The sequence below is a fragment of the Chenopodium quinoa genome, unplaced genomic scaffold, assembly GCF_001683475.1.
Source record: "Chenopodium quinoa cultivar QQ74 unplaced genomic scaffold, ASM168347v1, whole genome shotgun sequence".
NCBI classification, from domain to species: domain Eukaryota; kingdom Viridiplantae; phylum Streptophyta; class Magnoliopsida; order Caryophyllales; family Amaranthaceae; genus Chenopodium; species Chenopodium quinoa.
In genome coordinates, this window is record NW_018744878.1 from 4,761,138 (window position 1) to 4,787,571 (window position 26,434).

Genomic DNA, 26,434 nt, shown 5'->3' on the forward strand with positions numbered 1-26,434 from the left:
TTGAAATATTTTATATCTCACAAATGATAATTAACGAAGGTAGTGTGTTTGTAAATGTGTTGATAATTTGACATGTAGATTGTGTTCTTGTAAACTAACTTTGATAAAAAAAAAAAACAACAATATAATTAATACAAAAAGCGGGTATCCTTTTATTTAATTAAACAAAGGAACGAATGATTACTACGCATAATGAGTCCGAATTAAAGGACAAAGTGTGATTAAGTTGACCATGATTCTTGAGGCAGAAAAAGAGATTTCGGTGTAAAGAAATACATGCCTGTTTTATTATTAGCTCCTATAATTTATTAGCCACTAGCTTAGGGCACAGAGAAAAGAGAGTGTCCAATTATGCTGTGGATAGATGTCCCATTAATCCATAATTTCCGGGAATACGAGGAGGAAATTAACTTAACAAATTTTAAGATTTATATTAAACATATTAACTAGTACGGAGTACTTCATATATACAAGGAGAAAATTAACTTAAATGTATGCGAGTACTTTGTTACTTCAATTTGTTTGTATTCTCTCTTTTTCCCTAATTTTATAATGATAAGAAGGACTCTGATTAGATCTCGCCTCTCATGATTTTTAGTCCAGTATTTACAGGCCAGACACTTGAGAGTAGAGGAGAGGGTAAAAGTATCCATACCCCCAAGTACCCTCACTTGGTAGGCTCCAGCTAGGATTTGAAGTCTCTCTCCTTTCCTAATTAACGTTCAGATTTTTGTTGTTGATTGTTAGAACTTAGCTTATTTGTATATATGGTCTAATAAATAGAAATAAGGAGTATAAAATATATGCAATTTCCATAATGATTAGAAACTTAATAATCAAAATTCCATTTGAAGTAAAGCAAAGCTTCATTACCAAGCTACATCATCTTATAGTAACGTTAAGTAATAAATATAGATTTTGTAAATGATGTAATCTACATTATTAATTTGGTATTGGTTAGTTGTACACACACCCTCTCAATAATTCATAATACCCCACCCAAATCCATGCACCTTAATAAAAAGTCATGAAATTTGGATGGTTTCAACTATCAATAGTTATAAAAGGCAGCACGTTGGACCATCCAACATATATTTATACTTGTCACGGGCAAAACCATAATAGTAGTCCTAAAATTACTACATATTATTAGCCTCTTCCTCTCTTTAGGGGTGAACAAGTTTTGAACTCTAGTTTTAATTCGATACAGTAATAGTTAATAATGATGATGGAAATGGAAGAAGAAGAATATGGTAGCAACTACTATGTTCAAAGTCCATCCTCAGTCTCTCATCATCGTCGTGCTAACAGCACTACGACGACTTATACTGAGTCTGGCCGTAACCCTCAACTCTTATCACTTCCTTCTTATAACGAAGAAGAAGATCAAGATCAGTGTTACCCAACCAAACCACTTCTCAACAACCAAGACCACAATGCATCATCTATAGTGGCTAGGACCAGCACCTTCAGTGGCAATCTGTCTCGTTGCTCGTCTTCTCGAGCCTCAACCACTTCTTTCATCCACCAGAATGACGTGATGAGGATGACTAATGTACTATCTTGTGATCATGCAAATGGTATCCTCAGTTCTTCAGCTGGAAAGACGACGAATATTGTTATTAATAAAAATAATGATATGGTTGTGCCTGTTATGAGTGTTAAAAAAATGGGAAAAGTTGATGATGAAGAGGAGTTGTATAATTTTGATAATGATGAAGGAAAGTGTTGGAAGTATTTATCATTCAACACATACTCTTCTTATGTTTGGATTGGGTTACAACTTTTATGGAGGTTTTTGCTTAGTGCAATGCTTGCTTTGCTTGTTTTCTACCTCGTTACCAAGCCTCCTCCTCCCCATATTTCAGTCAAGGTACGTAGGTTTTTTTTTTTTTTCGCTTATTAATTGTTTCTTCTTAGCTATTTGGAAACTTGTCTTAATTTTCTTAGACTCTGTTCACTTCAGCTTAAAAAAATAATATTCAGTATAAATGATTTCATTTCAGTAAAAATAAGTTCAGTTCATAATTTCAGTTCAGTAAAAATAATTTCATTTCAGTAAAAATAAGTTCAGTTCATAATTTCAGTTCAGTAAAAATAATTTCATTTTTATAAAAGTCAGTAAATGTAAAGAAGAAATATAATAGAGATTAAGTAAAATTAATTTCAGTTCAGCAAAAGTAATTTCAGTTCAGTAAAATTAATTTCAGTTCAATAAAAATAATTTAACTTCAGCAAAAATAATTTTAGTTAAGTAAAAATAATTTCAATTCAGCAAAAATAAGATGAAGTGAATATGGTCTTACTAGGGTTTAAGGTTATTTAATAACACATTTGCTATCTTTTCAAGCATACTCGTAGTAAGTAGTACTTTCTATAATTAGCTTTAAAAGGATATTTCCTTTTTTTTTTATTAGCTGATACAGTTGATTTTGACACAAATATTAAAGAGGTAATCGGTAATGTGGTTAGCAAGAGTAAAGTAGTAATTACATAGCAAAAGGTTTAACATAAAAAGAAATGCGTAAACTAAAGAAATTGATAAAAAAAAAAATAAAAAAAAAGGAATACACATCAACTAAAAAATAAGCGGATGAAGTATTGCATATTTGGCTTTTTGCATGATAATTACTTTTTTCAAAACTAAATGGCACACTTAAAAAGGATAATTAAGTGACCTCTTTGAAAAAGTAAAAAAGCTTAATAGCAATTAGCACTCATGAATTATATTAGTTATTGTTAAGATTTAAGAGTACATCACATACATATAGAACATAGTTACAATGTTACATGTAATGAAACTAGGCCTTTAAAAGAAAAAACCAGAAACCTTGACACATAGTATGGGCCTTAAACATCAGTCTTATGGACTAGATGAGAGTGGACCTTAACCTCAGCTTTGTTCACATAAATGCAAAATGCAGGTGATAGGAGTGAACCAATTTGAGCTAACGGAGGGAGTTGATTTAACTGGAGTAGCCACAAACTTTTTGAGTTGCAACCTTTCAATGGCGCTTATAATTGACAACAGATCTAAAGTGTTCGGTCTTCATATCTTGCCTCCCATCATCAATGTTTACTATGGTCGTGTACCATTTGTCATGTCTCGAGTAAGTTTTCAGCAAATTACCCCCTCTGTGTTTTAATAAGCGTTATAGTTTGACCAAATTTGCATGTTGAGACACAACTTTGACCATTAATTTATCTAATTACGTGTCAGTAAATTCATAGGAAATTTTGTAGTATACAAGTATACTTTATAACGAATCCAACAATGTATTATACAATAACATTTGTTATTTATATATATTAATTAATGAAGTCAAAACCATTATGTGACCATTATGTGAATAATGAAAAAAGTAAAAATGTAACACTTGGAGGAATAATTCAAATTAGTTACATAATTTCAGTTAACTAATTTTAATTTCATCAATCAATCTGAAGTTTCCTCGGTAGTGGATGAAGTATGATTAAAAAGTCTTTAACAAAATGATTCATTAGAGATTGGTTTCTTATGGGCTGATACACTCTACTTAAAAGGCTAAGAAATGATTGGCTATGTTTACTGAATTGCCCAAACAAGTGGATCTCTTTCACTAAGGTCTCTATTAGTAGTCATGTACATACTCATGTAGTCAATGTGAATGCATCTATATGTTCAATGTTTCCCTTTATCAATAAGTGTTAACTCCAACCCGGCCTTCAAATCTATCACTTCAACTTCAACTCAATAGTAAGTGCTTAAATATTTGGACTGCAATACTACATTTTTTTTTCCTTTTACCATATTATACTCGTAGTGTTGTATATAATCATATAAGAGCTAGATTGATCTGAGTCGAATTGAATTGAATTGAATTGAAATAAGTTCAAAAAATTTATAGGGTTTTACTTTACAAGTAACCTATTCATAATAAACAAGATAAAAGAATATACTTGATTTGGATTCTAATAAGTTTTAAGTCCATTTCTAATGAAATTACTATATTAAATACAGTATCATACAAATTTGATGAATGATAAGTTAATTGATAATCCCTGCGTCACTTTTTAATCTTTATATTAAAAATATTTTTGTAAGAAAGCGTAAATAATAAAAAGTGTTTGAAGTATTAATTATTTGCATTAATATTCTGTAATTAATACGATCAATTTTGTTTCGGGTTTATGATTGATGATGAATGAAATTATTGAAGGGGGCAAACATGTACGTTCGGAGCCGAGAATGGAGGGAAATGTCGGTATCGGCGGGGACAACGAAGAAGGCAATGTACGGAGGTGGAAGAAACATGGAAGACATGCTAAACTCACAAACAGGACTCCCTTTGTTTGTCACTCTCAAGTTCAGCTCTTATATTAGAGTGGTTCAAAACTTGATTCAGTCCCACTTCCATCATCAAGCTCACTGTTTATTGCTTCTTCGTAATTTGAATGATCAACAACATCACACTACTCTCACTCACTCTGTAAACACCACTTGCAACCTTCTCACTTCCTAATTTTATTTTTATGTTTATTTACTTAAATAGAAGTCGATCTTAAGATTATGAACTTTATGTGCCAAAAATGTAATCTCAACTCGCCAAAATATGATCAATGCATGGGAAGTAGTATATTATATAATCTCTATTGTAATGTTGTGTTTTTGCGTACTAATAATTTTGATAGTTACTTGCTTTTATATAAAAATAGATACTTCCTATGCTGCATAATTAATGAGATAGGAGGCTAAAATAGTTGACTAGTTCTCCGAGAGGTCAAACTTCAAATATCACCATACTCCTTTTAAAAGATATTTTCTTGAACTTCTCCTTTTTTAGGATCGGATAGACCTTCTCATGCATTAAAATCCAATAAAAAAAACTAAACAACTCGATTATATATAAAAATAAAACGTATTTTAAAAGAATATCCTTGTTCCTCTCAAGCTAATATAGGCTTTCAATCACCTCACTTGACAAATTTTTGAGAAAACACACATATATGATATATCTGTAATTATGCATGTATACTATTAGTTACTCATGTTAATTTTTGTCCTCCTTTCTTTCACAATTTGTGTATCATTACTCATATAAACAATAAACACGTACCTAATTGTGTAAAGTTAATTAGGAAATAAATTTAATTAAAGATAAGTAGACTACTTTAGCAATTGACTTAAAAAACCAACTTTGTCAAGCTAATTGCTTGCGAATTAACCTGTTTTGTACATAGTGCATTTGTTGGATGATAAATAACATGTTTTATCGTTTTATGATGACATTATATAATGTAATGAGGCCGTATCTTTGTTGAATATACATAAAATGGCGTAGTGTTTGGTGCACTAGCTAGTTAGTGAACAGATGATACACGTCAATACGAATTGTTTAGGGTTTCCATGTGGAGGGCACACGCCATTTCCAATTTTTAACATAAAGCTAGTGACATGTTGGCTAAAGGAATGCGAAACACACGCATCCAATATTATTATTATTAATTTTATAAAATATATTTATGTGTTATGAGTCTATGAGGTTGGAAATTTGCCTAAATAATAAAAATAAAAAGGATTTTGAGGTGGAAGACAGCATTCACCCCACATACATAGAGATATTCCAAGAATTTGAAATATCCACTAACTGCTAAATTATACTCCTTCCGTCCTCAAAACTTCGACCCTTTTGGCCTAATTTTAGTCCCAAAATGATTTAGAGGAGTGGGGGATTGAAAAAGTAAAAGGAATCCCGACCCCTTCTCATACTATCCCTAGTGAGGATTGAACCTCAAGAAAGTACCCTCCTTAGCTTTCAAGACACTTAGCAAACTTAACTTGATGAATATTACTAGTTACTACAATATAATTATAAATCTATGTATGATATGGAGTAGTAATTATTTTGAATGATAGATATTGAATGTTGATCGATGAAATATAAGCACGTTGTATTGTAGAGGACCACGGCTGCTTATATTGATTTACAACTACCCCCTTTGTTTTAATTGCTTTTGGCTCTTTCTCCGCACTCCATTCATTCCCTCCCACTTAATCAAGCCACTAAATCATCATCTTAATTATAATTACTCATTAATTAATACTCCTATTCTCTTTCTAAAGCTTGCCTTAAATTGTTGTTCTAAAAGTGTCACATCTAATTAAAGTATGTACGACGTGTGTCGAGGACCAATCGTTCTATAAGAATTTCATCTCCTTTTTTATTTCTTCAGTCAATAAATTATAGAAGACTGGTAGGCCCAAGTTTAATGGAATGTAGCTTTTTTATGGTTGATTCTTGATTATTACAAGAGTACATGACTAATTATAATAAGTTCAATCGAAATTAGTACTTTAGGTTTTTTTTTATTTATTTTTTTATTTTTAACATAGTAATTATTACTCCATATATTTTTAGTGGAAGTAAAATTGATTTATTTCTCATTATGACAAGAAATATATAATAATCCAATTTCAATAAGCGATGTTATATCCAATTTTTTAAATTAGAGGCCGGGTTTAAATTTTGTATGTATCTAATAGGGTCGGGTTATCAGGGTTCATTCATTACCTCGAAGTTGTAAACACCTCCTTCCAAACTGTTTATATACTCTATTAACCTTATAATTACTTATACAACATAATTTTTGCTTCAAAGTATATTTATAATTACACATTTATGTTGAATAGCCGCGAGTGGGATAAAAAAGAAGAGAGCTAAAGCATTGGGACAAAATACATGAAGGTATCCTTAGCTTAGATAATATACCAATGATATATATACAACCATTGGAGTTTACATACAGATCGAATCATCGAATGCAACATTGTTATTATGCATGCATGCATGCAATTGTTGGATACTACTTTACAATTATCTAAAGTCGCATTGCATGCATTTCAGGACAGTAGAATATCCTATCTTTGATTATTTTGACATTATATATATATATATATATATATATATATATATATATATATATATATATATATATATATATATATATATATATATATATATATATATATGTAGGAATAGGATCAGGTAAAAACAAATGTTAAAATAAAAACTGAAAACTTTTAATCTCAGCCGTTCATCAAATTGTATGGCTGAGATTTCTTTCCTCTTTTCAGACATGAATTTCTCTCTTCTCCTTAATTTTCACGTTATTTTCTCTCTCCTTTCTATTCTCTCCTCTTTCGTACTTTCTCTCTCTTCAACCAGCTTCTCTGTTACTCTCTCTACTGTGTTGCATCAAATTATGGCGAAAAATCTCTAGATGGGTATGATTATATTCGACAATTTGTTTGTTTTTTCACGAATTTTCAGCGATTTTTGTGATTTGATATTTGTGTTCTTTCTGTTCAATTTTCATGAATTTTGCATGAGTTCGATTTTTTCTGATTTGATTTTAAGAGTTTCGCATGGAGTTTGATTTATTTTTGTAGTTCGATTTTTGCAAATACAGGCTTCGATTTTGGCTTATTTTTGAGGATCTATAGTTCTATTTTAGATTTCGAATTTCAGAGATTTAGTGTTCAAATTAGTGTTTGATTTTAGCTGATTTTTGCGGAGTTTGATTTTTTTGAGTTCCATTTTTGCAAATGTAGGCTTCGATTTTTGCTTATTTTTTCGGATCTATAGTTCGATTTTAAATTTCGAATTTCAGAGATTTAGTGTTCAAATTAGTGTTTGATTTTAGCTGATTTTACATAAAGTATGAAGAATGCTTCCTGGTTTAAGATACTGACTTTGATTCTATATGTCCGACTTTTGGTGTTGAGCAGACTGCTTAAGCGACTAACCCTGGAGCTACAGACATCTGAGGTGGATTTGCCACTGGCTAACATCTCAGTTCATCTTGATGTTGGGAAGGGAGGAAATAGTGGCTCAAATGCTATTGCCCCCACTATAGAGGTTGGTTCTGAGTTTCTTTTTCTTCTATTTGTTTCTTTTTTCTGAAACTTGGAGCTAACTGCTTGATAGATTGCTTCTGATCATGCTAAATCGACATCTACATGACTTTCTTGACTGTTGAAAAGTGTACTTCTAGTCTGACATATGTGCATGGTTAATTTGACTCTGTACTGGATTTTGCTTCAAAATTTCTGAATTAGGCCTGTTTTGAACTTGAATCAAGGTAGCCAGAATTCGAGGATTTGGATACCTTAGCTCAACATCATGAATAATTATGGGCAGAATTCAAATAGAACATTGTATTACTTAAATATGAGCAGAATTCAAATATAATATACAGATCAAATCTAGACAGTTTCCAATTGCCTTGTACTATAAGAGAATACAAGCTGAGCTCAATCTAATATGTGTTTTCTATCTGAATTTTGGAGTCATAGATGAATGAAGAACTACATTTTGAGGTTCCACCACATGTTTAGCAACTAATAAAGTGCTACCTTTTTTTTTTTCCCCGACTATATTGTCAGGAATTTCAAGTGTAGCATACCAGTACAATTCTGCTATTCATGGGTTTACATAGCTTAATACCTTGGCCTAACTTTTACCAAGGTATACTTTTACCAATGAAATAAGAGAATTGATACTTTGATTAATGACTAATTCTATTATAATAGAAATATGTAAAGTAATTCATTTAAACAAATTATGTGGCTTTGTATGATACATTCTTGACCAATAAACAATTCTTAGAGCTAATTAGAGCTGTTACATGATTGGCTCAACTTGATTGTGTGGGTGTCAGTATACATTGATTGTCCACTGTAAAATGGATTAAATCAAATTGCTTAGAAGCATATATATATATATATATATATATATAAAAACGTCCAACAATACAGACAGAATATCTACTAGTGATCTATTATCACAAAAACTGCATATGCTTTGCTGATGCCACATGTGAGTTTGAATTGTTGCTGATGATTCGTTTATTACATTCACTTGCAGCTGGGAATATGCGCCACTTAATTGCTGAAGCTTGCATGGTTTGGATTGTACTTGATATCAACATACCTTTGGCCTCCTTTCAACCAAAAAAAAGAAGTTACTAGTGGTAATGACAAGTTGGATGAGGCTCCGGAGATTTTTCCTGAAAGTGACTGTATGAATCCTGAAGTGTCTGCTTTTAGACCCACAACTTTGGAAGGGTATGTGATCTGCTTGAAAACTCTGGTAAAGGTACTTGACTTTAGTGAATATGTTTATGAATCTAAAATATGTGTTGGTTTTAAGCCTCTACGTTTTTGGCATGTTGAAAGCCTATTAGCTCAATTGGTCGAGCACCGTGTAATCACGGGATGTAGGTTCGAATCCTACATAGACTTTTTTAATACTTATTTTTATATTTATTGACCTCTGGGTAAATGGTGTCAAATTGATATATATAATTACCCGAAATTTATATATAGTTACCTTATTTTCGATATAATGACCTTAGATTTATGGAAATGTTGTAAATTTTGGTTCAATCACCTTATTTTTATATATAGTGACCTTTATTTTTGTATATAGTGACCTTTATGTAAATGGTGTCAAAAACTCAGATATAGTTACTTTATTTTTGTATATAGTGACCTTAATGTAAATGTTGTAAAAATTGTTATAGTTACCCTATTTTTGTATATAGTGACTTCTATGTAAATATGGTCAAAATTGATATAGTTACCCTTTTTTTGTATATAGTGACTTCTATTAATAGGATCAAAATTGATATAGTTACCCTATTTTTGTATATAGTGACAAATGTTGTAAAAATTGATATAGTTACCCTATTTTTGTATATAGTTACGTTATTTTTATATATAGTGACTCTATGTTATTTTATTTTTTTTAAACCGTTAGATCTTGTTAGTAATAATGGATGGTTGAGATTTTCTGTTTTTAGTTTTCACCATAAGCCCCGTTTTTAGCGGAACCTCCCCGTATATATATATATATATATATATATATATATATATATATATATATATATATATATATATATATATATATATATATATATATATATTCTGTACTAAGCTACAATAATATGTCTACTTTCATTTTGAGGATAAGAGTTGGATATTTTGAAATTTAATAACACAGTTAAATAAAATACATGATTATTATTATATTGGTAAAAATATTTTGAGCGAATACACCACAAAGTTGGGATTATTTAACAATAATCGAAAGTTGGGCTTATTTAAAGCGAATACGTCGTGAAAGTTGAGATTATTTTTACCAATTTTTCCAAATAAAAAAATAGATAAAAATTTAATTCAAGATATTGTTTGGCAATCAATTGTTAACCACCCATACGTATCATACTAACTTGGTTGAATTGATTAGACCAATTGTTAAATTCATTTCGTAGTTTCACTAGTTTGTAATATTATTAACATTTTTCTAAATTGGTGTATTTACCATACCTTAATAATCCACATTGATTAGCTAGCAATACAAGGTGATGCATAGTGAAAAAGTGATGACGGATATGTTTATTTGCCTAAATACCTGGAATGAAAACGAAGGGCACTTATCTCTTTATAATATTAATGCATTAATCAATATTACTCCAACATATATAGGTAAACCATTATAAGTTGCCTGATATTCTGTTGTTTTTGTTAGTGCTGTTTCCATATAAGTGTTCGAGCACTTATCAATATTTTTAAGCACATTTCAGCTCTTCTTTAATTATAAAGTTTTCTTTTTACCACATTAAAATATAAGGATTAAGCTAAGTAAACGAACTCCACCTTCCATAAAGGGTAAACTAATCACCTCATCAACTACAATAATACATGCTAACGATGATTTAATCAAAAAATTTAAAACGAATATTGTGTTATGTATACATACCACCAACGAAAATAATTGGGTAAGTCGGACTCACACTGAGTCTAATATATTTGAAATTAATAATCTAATATCTTATATTAATCATTTAATATTTGATATTAAATTATAAATTTCAGATATTATATTATCAATGTAGTCAGATGTTAGATTATTATATATTAGACTCACGGTAAATCCGGTCTCATACAAAACTTTCTCATACTACCAAAAGAACATATGTACGTACTGCGTGGATGGCTAAAATAATTAGGGCTTGATAGGATAAGTTCAAGATCGAGCTGAGATCAATGAAAACAGAAGGAAGAACCCAAGTGTCCTAATTAAATAGTAGCCAAATGCAGGATTGCATGCATGTGAACTGTCTATTACTACGCTGCATACTCCAGGCTAGCTATCCTATCCTATTACGTTGATATAGGTTGTAGGACTTGTAACTATAAGTTGTTGAAACATGTTCGTACTTTGGTACGTAATTCTAATTTTGCCTCCAGCTTGTATTTCATGTAAGCAATCTCATTTATTTACATGCATCTATCTTAGTATCCTACCTTAATTATTAAAGGGAGTATCTTTTTATTATGCCAATTATACATATAAGAGTTCTTTTTTTTTGTCCAAGCTAAGGTTAAGGTAAGGAAATTCTTACCTCCAAATACCCTCACTTGGTAGGATTTGAACCTAAGATCTAAGGTAAGTCTGTAAGTCTCTTATTATCAAGTGACGAGTCTACAAAGTTTAAAACTTAAAACCATATGGGTGTGTGTGATTGGATATTATCCTATCTAAGGGTTTGTTCTGATTTGCTGAATTGACTGAACTGAATTGAACTGATTGGAGTTGAACTGAACTGGATAGAGCTAAAATGAATCATTTATGAGAGAAGAAAATTAGGAACTGAACTGAACTGATTGGAGCTAAACTGAACTAAAATTAAGCTGAAGAGAACAGGCCCAAATCAATTTTTAATACAAAGTTTTCCATTTTTAGGTTTTTAAGTGTTTGGAGAATCTGATTTGATGAAGCATAGGCAAAGGTAAATATCTTGGTAACGAAAATAGAAGAATATGATGAAGCACAATCCAACATAAGAATGAAAAGCCTCTCTTAAAGCTCCATTCTTTCAATCTCTCTCATCAAATCCATAAAATGTATAGAGTAATGCCCCTTTTTTTTAAAGTTTTTGGATAAACAGAGCAAAAAGCAGATTGAGTCAGGATAGAGCAGCTCAAAAGAACAGGGCCTAGTAAGCTAACAACATTAAGGTGTACACTACATATGTACAATAGTACAATACTAATGATCATAAAAGAGAAGCTAATTAATTAAGCAAGTGAAATTAGGTCATAATGTCATAATGGTGATAGTCCCACCATAGTAACAAATAGGGAAGTATTGGGAATCCAACACAGCCCACTTTAGGGAAAGTTAGGAAATTAAAATTGTTAGCTCACCTTAAAGTGAAATTTAATTGGATTAGAAAGCATACAAGGAAAAGAAGTTGAACCAATGTTTTCAACAATGTTCTTACTAAAATATAGATTACATAATTAACTAAGATAAATGTATACATAATTGATAATTACATACTTGTACATATTTAGTATCTTAAACTCAAATATAATGGTGCTAGCTAACTGTACTTATGGGCGTATGGCTTGTAAGCAACTAAGTGGACTGGTGGTGCACATAGCATGCATGCTTCATGGTGTTATCGGCAAATTAGTGCGGTTTTTTTTTCATACTAAATTAAAATTAACTGAGTAGAAATGAAGCCAGATTAATCCTCCTAATGTTTCAATTTTCATTTACTCATTTACATTATTCTTACAAAAAGTCAAAATTTATGTATATGGACAGTTTTCAAATGGCTACAATAAAATTGTGGTCATTGTAACTTAGTGAATCACAACCCTCTAATTGATAAAATTCATCATATCCATCCATTGTGTTGACTTTAATACGGTAATCAACCAAAAAAAAAAATAACTTTTTTAATACCAGAAATTTTGGTCGAAAGAAGGATGAAATTTCTAATTTATTTTCAATTTTTCCATCTTTGATATCATATGTTTGGTTTCTTGAAAATTATAGACAAATTTCACAATTTTTTTTTATTTTTTTTTAATCATCTTCTTCTTTTTTCCTCCCCTTTTCTGGTTTTCTTTAATGGATCGGAGGATGATTCATTTTTTTGATAAATTTGATGCAAAATTATAGGCCTTGCAAAGCTGTAATATATATTGCAGTAATTAGGTTTAAATTGTTGATAAATTATAATCAAATGTCGATTTTTAATTGAGATGGGAGAATCATATAAACTAAGAAATTTCAAGAATATGCATCAATGGCAAATTTCATAATTTTCGTTTTAGAAAATGTAAACAGTTTTTTTTTTTTTTACTTGTAATCAAGAAACTTTTTTTTTTAAAAAAAGAAAATAAAAAATTAAAGTCAATTGAATGAATGGACAAGATTGAACATTAAAAATAAAGGGCCAAGATTAAAACTAATTACAATAGCTACAATTTTATTGTAGCCATTGAATAGTCTTCCTATGTATATTAGCCATATAAGTTTTATAAAAAAAAATCGTTTTATCGATTCACCTTTTGGAGTAATCCGAATTCGGGGCTTAGTTCTTAGTATTTAGGTTTCAATCCCCTCTCAATTTTTGTTGTAAAGAATTGAACACGCGGTCTTTCCTATCTAGTGCAGCCCCAATCTCTAGTGTACCAACTACCAACACTAACCAACTACCAAGAGTCAATTTACAAGCTTTATAAACTAGATGTAGCAAAGTTACAACAAAAAATAAATAAAGAAATGATAAAAATTAATGTATCTATTGAATCAATTGCATCGCAAACTCCGCAAGTAATTACTTTGAGAAATGTAATTATTTGTAACTTTAATTAAAGACTTGGGATTTGTTTTATTGGATTGCAAACTTGCATTACTTAATTAGCACGCAGTTAAAGCCTTAACCATATAATACTCAAAGCTTGACATTCATGACTGGGGTCTTTAGGCCCTCAAGGGAAGGAGCTCCGTTCCTGCTAATACAATTGTTAATAATAATAGTACGTGACAAGGACCGGGTAATGATACACGTACACAGTCTTATATTATAAGCATTTAGTATACGTAGTAATTTGAAAGTGTACAACAAATTAAAATCACGTATCAATTGATGTAATTAATGTTTGATTTAACTTAATACGACGGTTTATTACCAATTATAGCTCGTATATGCAATCATATATCAATAGTAACATAATTTAAGTAATGGAATGGAAGGCGTGGTCCACTAAATAGATGGGGATGGAAAATGACAAAAAAATGAAAAGATGGAGTGGGGGCTATAAAACAGAACGAAAACTTGCGTTTATTTACTTATTATGTCACCAACAAAACAGAACAAATAACACCTTACTTCCTCTGCTCTTTCTCTCTCCAACCCAATACACTAGTCTTTCAGCTTCAATTCTTCTCAGGTAAACTATTTTGCATTTTTCTATTTCTATTTCTGTTTTATTTCTGATAAATAATTCTAACTTCATCATAATTCATACTATATTATTGTAAAATATAAGTTGATACATAAATATGATCAACCAATATGATTGCACCATTGCCTCCTCTTTTAAATTAAAATATACGAAGTACCAAGTAAAGTACTTCGTATGTGATTATTTCTTCCATGAATAATTATTAGAGGGTGCGAAAAAATAAACATTAGGAAGTTCTTGTTACAAGGGAAATTCCTAACGCGTTTATTATTGATGTAAATATTTAGCTACATAGCTTAAGTACATTGTACGTGTATAGTCTTATTAGTCATTATCAATGAGAAAGGGATGTAGTGATCTCTTATTTCACCACATATTACTAGCTTAGCTAAGCTAGGATCTTTAAAGTAAAAGTATACATGCAATTTATGAGATGGATCTTTTTTCTTCAAATATGAGATGGATGTTCATTCTTAAAAAAAAAAGTTTGATCAATGTATTGCTGAATAAAGCAAATTAGAAAGAAAAGCGTGTAAAACTAACTCACTTTCAATAGATGTCGTCCTATAAAAATAGACTAATACGTAACACTTCAACCTTAACTTTACTTGGGCCAATACTATAAACACATATATGTATGCACTTTAGTACTTTATAATCCCATGAATCGGGCCTTTTTTTGGGGTACTCTACATCATACTAAATAACATAGACAATGTTGTTAATGTACCAAGGTCGTGACTAGTGAGTCGTTCTAGGCACATACCCGTAAGGTACAATTATATTTACTTCGTATATTTTTAGGATGATGCAAAACGAAAGTACTAATCTATAAAAAAAAACATAAATGAATAAATAAAACCGAGGATGGAGTAATGCGTCAAGAAGAAATTAAAGGAAGGAAAACAGTCTAGAAGAGAGGGAAGTTTAAGGTTACAGAGGGCCGTGGAGAAAGGTGGCACGTGAGATTGTGAGAAAGAACGATTAAAGTGGTACAAACTAGTCTTAGTGTACCAAGAACTCTTATTAATAACATCATTAATTTAGGACTTAGGAGTACTTCATATTAGTATTATTATCCCACTTTTTGGTACAATAACACTAATTGTCATTAATCTTAGACTAGTGATGGTTAGTGTCTATCTATTAATATGAGGGGTCACACTATAAATCAATGATAAAAAAAATGTAGTGGAAACTTAAAGTTGCAATTATCTACCGTACAAATTATGTTGTGGTACATAAATCCTAATACATCCCGTTTTAATTGTCACAAATCATTTTAATACAAAAATTATGAAAATCAAGTAGACAGAGAAAGATTGTAAGTTTACATAGGTAAAAAAATATAGAGAAAAGGTACTAAAAATAGTAATATTGCAATTAATATGAAACAATGTTTTTAAGAAAATGTAGTGATACTCATGTCGCGCCTTTCCTTTTTAAAGCAGAAGAGCGTGAATAAACCATCTAAAGCTCTTGATTAAAACATAATCTACTCATGCCATTTCCTATTGCCTCTTAGCTACTAATTAAATTAGTTGGAATAAACTTCAAGTAATTATTGTGGGATCTGTGACTTGGTTCATTAAGTATACAATGTTAATGTAATACGAGTAACGTTTAACAGCCTTGATGAGTTTGTTAGTGTGACTTACTTCCAAATGCATTGCTATCTTTACAAGCTAAGACATATAGCTAATTTAAGAAGTATGTATATAATTTGTATATAATATAGTCCTATAATATAATAACGGTGCAATTTTCTGATTGTGTAGTTGGTGATATAACAATGGCTGATAGTACTGGTACATTACACCTCCCTGCTGCTGAGACCAACAAATGGAAGATACCACTTTCAGTGTTCTTTAAAGATGCAAGGTATGTATTATTTAATTTAATCTATTCAAACTATATAATAAAAGAAATAATTAGATGTTTAAAATTTATGTATAATGTTAGTTGATGTTTATGCATGCAGGAGTGTGTTCAAGATGGATTCATTGGGTTTGGAAATATTAAGGATTGCAATCCCTGCTGCTTTGGCTTTAGCTGCTGATCCTGTTGCCTCTCTCATTGACACCGTCTTTATTGGCCACATTGGTCTGCCCTTCTTTTCTTTGTCTCTCTTTTATTGTTGCAATCATATATGCCTTGAATAATGAATCATGTAAATTGAGTATGTTACATACATATCTATGTCTTAATATGGTGCACTGGTTTAATGTGTGTGTAGGCGCTGTGGAGCTTGCAGCTGTTGGAGTTTCAATAGCGATATTCAACCAAGCTTCAAAAATTACTATCTATCCACTTGTCAGCATTACAACTTCTTTTGTTGCTGAGGAAGAAACAGTGAGCAAAATGAATGCAGAAGTAGAAGATGCCGAAAATCAGAAGGAGGCTCTTGCTGAGGCTGGTGACTCTAAAGAGATGATGCCCCAAGATGATGCACTTGGGAAACTAGAGGAGGGTACTGCTACAAATATTAGCAAAGATGATCATCTTGCCGGAGAAGGTCCTGACCACATCAGACTGCTACTATATGCCTAACCAGATTCTATATCTTCTAGGATATATTTTAACATGAAATCTGTGTTTCTGACAATTTTCAGATTACCTGGGAGTAACTAAAACAACCAAGAAAGCCTCGATTAGTAGTCCTGAGAAGATTAAAGTAGTAGGCAAGCGGCACATCCCATCAGCTTCTACTGCAATTGTTCTAGGATTGTTCCTTGGTCTTTGTCAAACCATATTCCTCGTCTTTGGAGCTAAAATGCTTTTGGGAGTCATGGGTGTAAAACATGTTAGTGTCCTTATCATTCTACTATTTCTCAATTAGTTTGTTTATCCTTGTATAAATGGTTATTTGCTTAGTCTAATAGCCTTCATCAGCTAATTCTAATTCTGTTCTTGGATATATAATTTGCAGGATTCTCCAATGCTAAAACCAGCTCTTAAGTACTTAACATTGAGATCCTTTGGTGCTCCTGCTGTGCTTCTTTCATTAGCAATGCAAGGTGTTTTTCGAGGGTTTAAAGATACGACAACTCCCCTTTATGCTACTGGTAAAAAGTCTTCTCTTCTCCTTTCCAGCTTAGTTTCTCTTATCTTCAAATTCAGGAATATATGCAGCAAAGAATATAGTCTATATATGACTCTTTGTATTGTAGTACAAATTCCATCAGTAGTATAAAGTATAAACCGAGTTATATGCAAGAAATAATGGTGATTAATGCTTATGGTTCTAGCTTCAGTTGTTATTATGATCTGTATTCTGTTAGTGAAAACATTTTTTAATTACTCGTAATTACTCAGATTTGAATTATTACTCTATCTCTTTTCTGCTTCACTCTCCCTTTACATTTTCGAGTTATTGTCTACAGTTGCAGCAGATGGTGCAAATATCATACTGGATGCAGTTCTCATCTTTGCATGTCGTTTGGGTGTCAGTGGTGCAGCTATTGCTCATGTGCTCTCACAGTACGTTGCAATCTAAAGCAATTGTTAAACCTGTTTTTCACATATAATGGTTTATCAATCTCAGACATTTTCTTGGTTTTATAGGTACCTAATGTCATTTATACTCTTATGGAGGTTGACAAGGGAAGTTTATTTGTTGCCTCCTAGTTTAAAAGCCCTGCAATTAGGTCGATTTCTCAAAAACGGTATGGAAAAACTGAATTCTATTATTAATATTCTGTTTCATTTCTTAAGGTTACCTAAGGTAGAATCAAATGATTTCTTCTTCAGGTTGCCTATATTGAATGATTTACTGACATATTTAAGACAGGTTTGTATTTGTTCACGAGGGTCATAGCCGTCACTTTCTGTGTCACCTTGGCCGCATCTCTGGCTGCAAGGCTTGGTGCAACTCCGATGGCTGCGTTTCAGATCTGCTTACAAGTATGGTTGGCTTCATCACTTTTGGCTGATGGTTTGGCAGTAGCTGGTCAGGTAAAAAAACAGATTTACTTCTTTCAACTGTTTTCTCTTTTAATTTACTCTGCATTTTAATCAAGCAACACAAGATGTATACTCTACGACACGAATAGCATGACAGCAAAGCTAATTATGCTTCATTAATCTGGGGTTCAATTTTAGGCAATCTTGGCTAGTGCATTTGCTGAGAAGGATTACGAGAAGGCAACTGCTGCTGCTGCTAGGGTATTACAGGTATGGCACCGGGAGTTTTCTTCTTTCCTCCAGAACTTATCTTCATGTATTGCTGATGTGCACGTCAGTTGTTCAGAAAGTGAACAGCCCCGATATCTACTTCCTATACAAGCTATACTTCTTTAGGACTTCATGTTCATAATGAAGGCGTATACTGTCCAAATATTGACCTTTCCTCACTGGTTCACTGCAGATGAGCTTTGTTCTTGGGTTGGGATTGGCTGTTGTTGTTGGACTCGGTTTGCAGTTTGGAGATGGTATCTTTACATCCGACAAGAGAGTTCTTCATCTCATCAGCATTGGTGTGCCGGTAATACTTGATTCTTTCATTACCAAAACTCCTTTACAAACTGTAATCTATGTTCTGCAGTCTGACATGTAGTTTGTTTTCTCATCAGTTTGTTGCAGCCACACAGCCAATAAACTCCTTATCATTTGTTTTCGATGGTGTGAACTTCGGGGCATCAGATTTTGCTTATTCTGCATACTCCATGGCAAGTTTCCAAGTTCTAAGATTTACTATAAGGCACAGTTTTCTACAGGAAATATTAATCTGATGAACTGAAATCTTCGTCTCAATAGGTTCTAGTCGCGATTGCAAGCATTGGATCACTATTTCTGCTATACAACAGCTATGGGTTTATAGGAATCTGGAGTGCATTGACTATCTACATGGGTCTACGTACATTTGCTGGAATTTGGAGGTAATAGTTCTCCTAATGATATTGTTACATTGCTTATTAGCTAACTGTGCAATTATGGTTAACACGACATGCTATGTTGGATGAACATTTGTAGGATGGGAACTGGAACCGGACCATGGCGCTTTCTAAGAAGTGGATCTTATTTTTGATGAGTCTTATCTCCTTTCAATAATGGCAATCACATCTCCGAGTAACCAACGTGCTCACTAGTCATTACTATTACCGAAATTACCACCATTCACCTTTCTTGACAGTACAAGTTACGCTCTCTGCACATTTTTTGGAGACGTAGAGAGCTGAATATATGGCTCGCCTCGCCTATCCTAGCCTATCCCATTCTATCCCTGCTTGAGGGATCCCTCTCAAATTAGTGCCATTGGTTGTAGTAGTACAATAATTCATCAAAACATAAAAGTGGATAGCACAAGTGCACAGCGTGTAATTGTATCTTTGATAAATGAAAGTGTGGTGCAATTTTTCTGGTTTCCATATTCTTGCTTTTTGATTCACAAAACAAGGGATCAAAGTGCAGAACTTGCTCAATTATTACTTTATTAGACAAAAAAATTTATCTTGCGAGAATGAAAAATCAAAAACGAATGTGAAAGCATGCCGATTTCTCAATGAATTATTGAGAGATCGTTTCATACAAGACTTTATCAGGACAATAATAGTTGAGATGATCCGTTAACAACCATCAAGAGTGTAAAGACAAGTGGCTCGTAAATTTGTGTTATAAACACATTGTTAATTGTAAATTATTTGGCCCGATTAAGGCCATGTGCAACATGAAACATTACATGAGCCGCAATGGCCGCAACAGAAACATGGGAACAAAACTGAAACAATAATTCCTATTTGTTAAACTTCTTCACAAACGGTTATATGCATCAGCACAAATCCAATCATCATTTATTCTTTCAGAAGAATCTGATCAATTATTAGAGCACCAATTAAAGAATAGGATACAATGATTAGAGTGTGATTACTTAATAATAAAACAAGTTGTCATCACCTAATTCTTCGAGCAAACTTCGATCACGATACATCACCAAATTAAACCACCACTATCAACTGAACCACAGTTAAATCTCAGATAAATTCTTTGATCACCCACCCTAATCTCAAATAGAGAACCTCCCAAGTTTTTGATTGGCGTAGCAGAGACAGAGAGCATCACATGATTCACATCCATCTTAAAACTACTTCTAAATAAAAAAGGTAATTCATATATCTGCTTGGATGATGAGGGCTACTTAACAGATACTCCTAAGGGTGATTTCGGCTACGGTTATCAGGAAAAGGATCCAAGCCAAGCTACCAAAAGCTAAATGACGTCTGATAAATTCGTAGTACCATGGTTTTTGTAATAAAATTTCGAACAGAAGTTATGGTAGGTTCATCTCTCGATAACACATTACCAACAGATCAAACAAATGCAATAGAAAAACAAATATCACCTTCAAATGTATGTGACTTTATTGAAATAATAATTTATAGTTTTACATAATCAAGAGTTGTGTTTCCAATTACAAGATCATTTCAAATATTATACACATTAAGGCACTTGCTCAAAATATGACATAACAGGACCAAAAGAACCTCTAACCTTTCTTGCTTAGTAACCATCAACCAATAAAGAAACAAGGATTACTCCGATTCTTCCACTCAGTTTAGGTAATTTCTACGTCAAAAATATGTAAGGAAAATTAGTCCTACACTCCAAAGGGCTCGGGAAGATCATTCCTGAGTTGGGTTCACAGTTCACTTGCTGTACACCCAGTTAAAAGTGATTTCGTCCCCCTTGGCTATTACAATAAATGACTAATAACCAAAATACTTCATGAATCCCAACTACACCAAAATAAAATATGGGAAAAAATTCTCCAAATAAAGGTTTATAATATATACTACACTAGTTCTTTCTACCTCAATCAAGAGCAAAAAAGAAGATAGAAGAGTATCTTACTGTGTTACAATCTGATCAAGCTGCATATGCTCTAGCCATGCACCTACTACAGAATAATCCGTTGGATCCTTTGACGTTTTAGTAGCCAATCCCTCACTAGATGAAATAGCACCAGAAACAGCGGCAACATGTTTTTCTTCCATCTCAGGGGGAGATTCCTTTACCAAAGATTGGACCCAAGATAGGTCTGGTTCTTCTCCATTGTTCCCAAGCTCAAATGAGGACGACCTCCTCAATGGACCCATTTCATCACCCCCACCATTAACTGACCAATCCACCTTCCCATTCGGTGATCCCCAATTTGACCAAGAATTGACAGGAGATCCGACCAAAGAGGATGTGTGTTTGATTCCTAACTCCCTAGAACTAAAGCTGCGCAGCTGCTGCTGCTGCTGGTGCTCACGAAGTGCCAAAGCAGAAAGTCTAGCACTCATTAGTGAGATAGGTTCAACACTTCGTGGGGACATCCTTCCCGGAGAAGAGACATTGAAAGAAGAAGCATGTAACAAGGGATGCTCAGCACTCTTGGGTGAGTAAATATTTGATGTGTTAATAGGTGCCAAAAAACTCTGCTGATGTTGGAACTGATTGAGTAGCACAGACTTGTGGGTTGGGGAGAAAACAGAAGCTGCTGCCTGGTCAGAATAACGAGGAGATGAGGCAATCTCAGAGCAAAATAGCTCCTCCAGGTTAGAAGGAGCTAACGTCTTTGTTCGAACACCACGCATCAAGGAAGAAGGGTTAGACCGTTGCTGTGAAAAACTAGCCATGTGGTCATCTAACAAATGCTGCTGTACATCAAAATCACATAGCATATTATAGTCCTCAGGTGAAATGTCTCTGGCACTAAGTGAAGATCTCAAACGACTTGATTGAAGGTTGCTTCCAGGAAGATGAAGTGTAGGAAAATTTTGTTGCGGGGGCAAAGGAGAATTTGAGCAGGCGTTGGTGGGAGGTGACAGGCACTGTGGAGAAAATGGCGATGGTGACATGGCTGAGATAGCTGACGGGGAACCCGGGAAGAGATTCATGGCAGCTTCCATGTCCATGACAGTGGCAGCAGAGGCCGATGCACGTGGTGAAGGTGCAGCTGATCCTGTCGACACATAAATTGGCCTTAGCTCCGCAGGGAGATGGGCAAAAAAACATACCCTTCGATTGCAGCTTGTCCCATCCTTGCATAGCCTTGTTCTGTATTGAGCAGGATGAAGCCAGCACTCAAATACCCCATGAGCATATTCACACAAGTCGCCCCTTCTACATGTGCCCTTCCGAAATTCAGGACAAGGAACACAACTATAATTATAACACCTTGGATCCCTTCGTCGTGCATTTTCTCCTGGATGAACAAAAGGGCACTCAGTCCAATCATGGGAGTATGCGCGAGAGCAATGCCTGACCTTGAAAGAGAACATACGGAATTCATCAGTTGCATAGATGTTGTTCTTTATGTCAGGAAGAGAAGGGTCAATGGGGTATTCTTTCTTTTCTAGTGGCTGGTTAATAGAATGATCTGACGGCTTCAGGATCTTTGGAGATAACATTGAATCTGATGGACAAGACGATGAGTCGTTCCCGGGTGATGAAGACAGAGTCGGGGAGCTAGTACCCGAACTCCTAACCGATACACGCAGCTTAGGCCCAATAATGGACCTGTGAGAATCATTGTTTGCAAGGAGGTATTCTAATGAAACTCTTTTGCTAGGGAGTTTGGGAGGGACAACAATATAATAATATCAAACGGGCAATGACCATTCATATCCAACGCATTGGCATCTGCTCCAGATTCCAGCAGCAGCTTCACAACTTCATCAGCATCAACTGATCCACCCAAAGCTGCACAGTGCAGGGCAGTACTCTTGTCTGGGATGTCCGAAAAGTTGACATCAACCCCAGGTTGAGCAAGTATTAGCTTCAAAACATCCAAGCTTCCATAAGTAGCAGCAACCATGAGGGGTGTTCGATGCTCGAGAACCATTTGCCTAGAGCCCATCTGCCGGCCATACCATAAACCAGCTTGACATAACGCAGAAGCATCATGCTCTAAGATCTTATTGAACCCTTGAACATCATCATTGGCAGCAAGCTCTAGTATGTTGGAAAAACAGTTTTCTAACTCAGCAAAAACATGGTTGGGTTCCTTCATGGTTGTGTTAGAATTGTGTTGAGGAGGAGATTGCTCGGAATCAACCGTGGTGTTTGTTCGATCCGGACAACCACACATAGTTTAATAGACACAACTAGAATACCCAACAAGATAAGAAAATTCCATCAGATAAGATACCCAAATAATAAGAAATCAGATGCTCACAAAATCAAATATCCTACAAACCACTAGTATAGAATCACAGCATCTAAACTCAAAGTACAGTAGGTAGGCAGAAAGGACATTCACAATTAAGAAAAATCTAATTCAATCAACAAAGACAAGAATTTTATTTAACCTAAATAATCAATCTGCACAATACTGAATATGCCCCCTTCAACAAATAAACAAATAAAAAGGAAATGGGTAGTCATCCATTTAATCACAGTCTCAAAATTTGATTTCTATAAACCTTATCAGAATCAAGAAACCCTAAAACAATCAAAGCATCATCAATTGCAAACAAAAAAAACATAAATTTTGTAAGTGATCATACCAATTTGCAACAACTAATAAGGGCAAAAGATGAACAATTATACTAAAATTCTCAAATTGATAACACAAATGAAGAAAACAAAGAGTGATAATTAAGAAATTTGTCTCCTTTAATTATTCAACCAAATTGTCAACCCCATTTTTATCAAAGGTAAAATCTTTATTAAAAAAAAATGTGAAACTGAGTACACGGTATGCTATAAATTAGTTTCAAAGCTTGCATTGATGTTTTTACGAGTGATTATACAAGAATTGACAAAACAGAAATTGAAAGCAATGGATCTCAAGAACCCAAACAATTAAACAACAAATAAAATTAGAAAACTTACCAAAAGATTAATAAATCGAACAAATGAGTCAATCTTGAAACCTAAGTAAGGTATTAGCAATGTGATTAAACAAATAAAAAAATGGATAGATTCAACTCTATCTACTGTAAATCAATTTAAGAAAAAATTGAGAAAGAGAGAATGTGTGTGAAAAGAAGAGATATAAACGAAGCTGCAACTCCAGACTTTACTGCAGTATACTACTGGTCGGCTCTGCTGTGTACCCTTCCCCTCTCTCTTGCCCTCCAAATTCCAATGAAATTCAAATGAAATTAATCCCAAATTTCACATTTATGGAGAAATTCTGCTTAAATCAAGTATGTTTCGTGAAAGAGTCAACTCACACTGGTTACAAGCATACATGTTTTGGATTTGGAAACTTGATATTGCTCCAAAACTAAAGATATTTATTTGGCAACTGCTACTTAATGGTCTTCCAACTAGAAATAATTTGATTTACCGTAATATTAATGTCCCTCATATAGGGGTGGGACTTTTCAAACCGAACCGTGAAACCGCCCGTTACCGAACCGAACCATCACGGACCGATCCGTTTATAAACCGATAAATGTAAACCGAAAACCGAACTGAACCGTTCAATATCAAACCGAAACCGAATTGAACCGCTCAATGTCAACCCGTTACGGACCGTAAACCGATAACAAACCAAACTGCGCAAATCCGAACCGAAACGAAACCGAACCGAATGGTTTATAAACCCGTTAATGACCCGAACCGTTTATAAACCGAAACCGTTTAAACCGAAAAAAAACCGTTTAAACCGAACCATTTGTAATCCGCTAACTGTTTAAACCGACCCGTTTATGAACCGAAACCGTTTAAACCGCGCGTATAAACCGAACCGTTATAATCCGCTAACCGTCTAAACAGAACTGCCATAACCCGTTAAACCGTTAAAATCGAACTGTTTTCGAATCGCAACCTGTTTAAACTTATCCAATTACAAACTGCTTAATTCAAATTGAATTATTTACAACCTAAATGGCTAAATAGTAAATACAATTAAATAATTAATGTTAATAAATGTAGATCTAATCAAACGGCTTAGGTTTATACAAAGGTTTATATCACCTAGATCTAGGCCAACGACATTATTAATATCGTTTTAGATTACTTATTTATTTTAATTACAAGATATATCATTTGTATCTTTTCATTCCAGTAATAAAGTCCACCCAAATTATCTTCATTGTTCCTTGATATTCATGATCATCCAATAAGATAACATAAGATTGGAGATAAATAACATTAAAATTAGAGTAATATCAACAAGCAATTAAAAAAAGTCACCATTTTCATTGATTAAAATTCACAATACATATACCAATACATAATGAAACTACTATCACTACTACCCAGATTAGATTTCAGATTTATCAACTGAAACATCATCAAGTTTAGGGTTGCAAAAAATGATACATGATAAGATGAAGGGAGGAGTGAGAATGTGAGTGATTTGGGAACAGATTCTTGAAGCAGAATCTTGAAGCAGCAGCCCAGCACCCAAGAGCAGAGGAAATAGCAGCAACAAGCAGGAACCAGCACACGCAATAACAGATCAGCAACTTATCCGAAGCAAGGAATAATATAAGCAGAAGGGACTCAGCAGGAACTTATTTTTGTTTTTCAAAATTGCTCTCAGATTTACGTTTATCGTATCATCACTGAGCAATGGCTGTTTTAACTTAAAACTTGAAAAATGCTGCCAGCAAGTACATATATATTGAAGTCTCAACATAAATGACAAGGGCAACGATGATTCAAGAAAAATTAAAACAGCAAGCATAAGAAACAGCAGCAACAAAACTTATCATAAATTCATAACACAAAAGGCAGCAACACAGCACCTCAAGCTGGCAGGAGGCAGGAACCAGCTCATGCAGGCAACAATATAGGCAATAACAACTCAGCAGAGACAACAACCAAAAGGCAAAAGCACTACCAGCAGGCAGCAGCTCATAACAAGTTCAAGCAACTTCAAAATTATAGCTTTTGTTTTTTAAAATTGCTCTCAGATTTACATCACCGAGCAATGGTTATTTTAACAAAAACTTAAGAAATACTGCCAGCAAGTCTGAAAATAAATGACAAGGGCAAACTTTTGTAAATAAGTTTTTTGGTCAAATTGTGATTCGTTACCGGACTGGAGACCATGCTTTTCCAAACATGCATTAATATGAGCTCTACAAGTTGAAGTACCCGCTTTACCAGGTGCTTTATATTCTTTGCCACACAATTTACAACGAGCATAATCTACATTTTCATTACCTATCGTCTTTACAAAAA

The 26,434-nt window shown here is 33.4% G+C and overlaps 2 protein-coding genes and 1 pseudogene across 2 annotated transcripts; 2 read left to right on the forward strand and 1 right to left on the reverse strand.

Moving 5' to 3' along the window:
- The first annotated feature begins 1,070 nt into the window (after positions 1–1,070).
- Positions 1,071–4,875, forward strand: LOC110705673. The gene is made up of 3 exons (XM_021883576.1): positions 1,071–1,873; positions 2,925–3,110; positions 4,200–4,875. The coding sequence occupies exons 1-3, from the start codon at positions 1,223–1,225 to the stop codon at positions 4,500–4,502; spliced, it is 1,140 nt and encodes a 379-aa protein (XP_021739268.1). The 5' UTR covers positions 1,071–1,222; the 3' UTR covers positions 4,503–4,875.
- A 9,279-nt stretch (positions 4,876–14,154) lies between these two features.
- LOC110705674 (protein DETOXIFICATION 43-like) lies at positions 14,155–19,677 on the forward strand. The gene is made up of 14 exons (XM_021883577.1): positions 14,155–14,296; positions 16,090–16,192; positions 16,293–16,414; positions 16,548–16,826; positions 16,924–17,114; positions 17,241–17,376; positions 17,695–17,791; positions 17,876–17,976; positions 18,102–18,265; positions 18,413–18,484; positions 18,678–18,794; positions 18,883–18,978; positions 19,067–19,188; positions 19,283–19,677. The coding sequence occupies exons 2-14, from the start codon at positions 16,104–16,106 to the stop codon at positions 19,335–19,337; spliced, it is 1,641 nt and encodes a 546-aa protein (XP_021739269.1). The 5' UTR covers positions 14,155–14,296; positions 16,090–16,103; the 3' UTR covers positions 19,338–19,677.
- Positions 19,678–20,644: 967 nt separating this feature from the next.
- Positions 20,645–24,578, reverse strand: LOC110705675 (annotated as a pseudogene).
- Between the last annotated feature and the right edge of the window lie 1,856 nt (positions 24,579–26,434).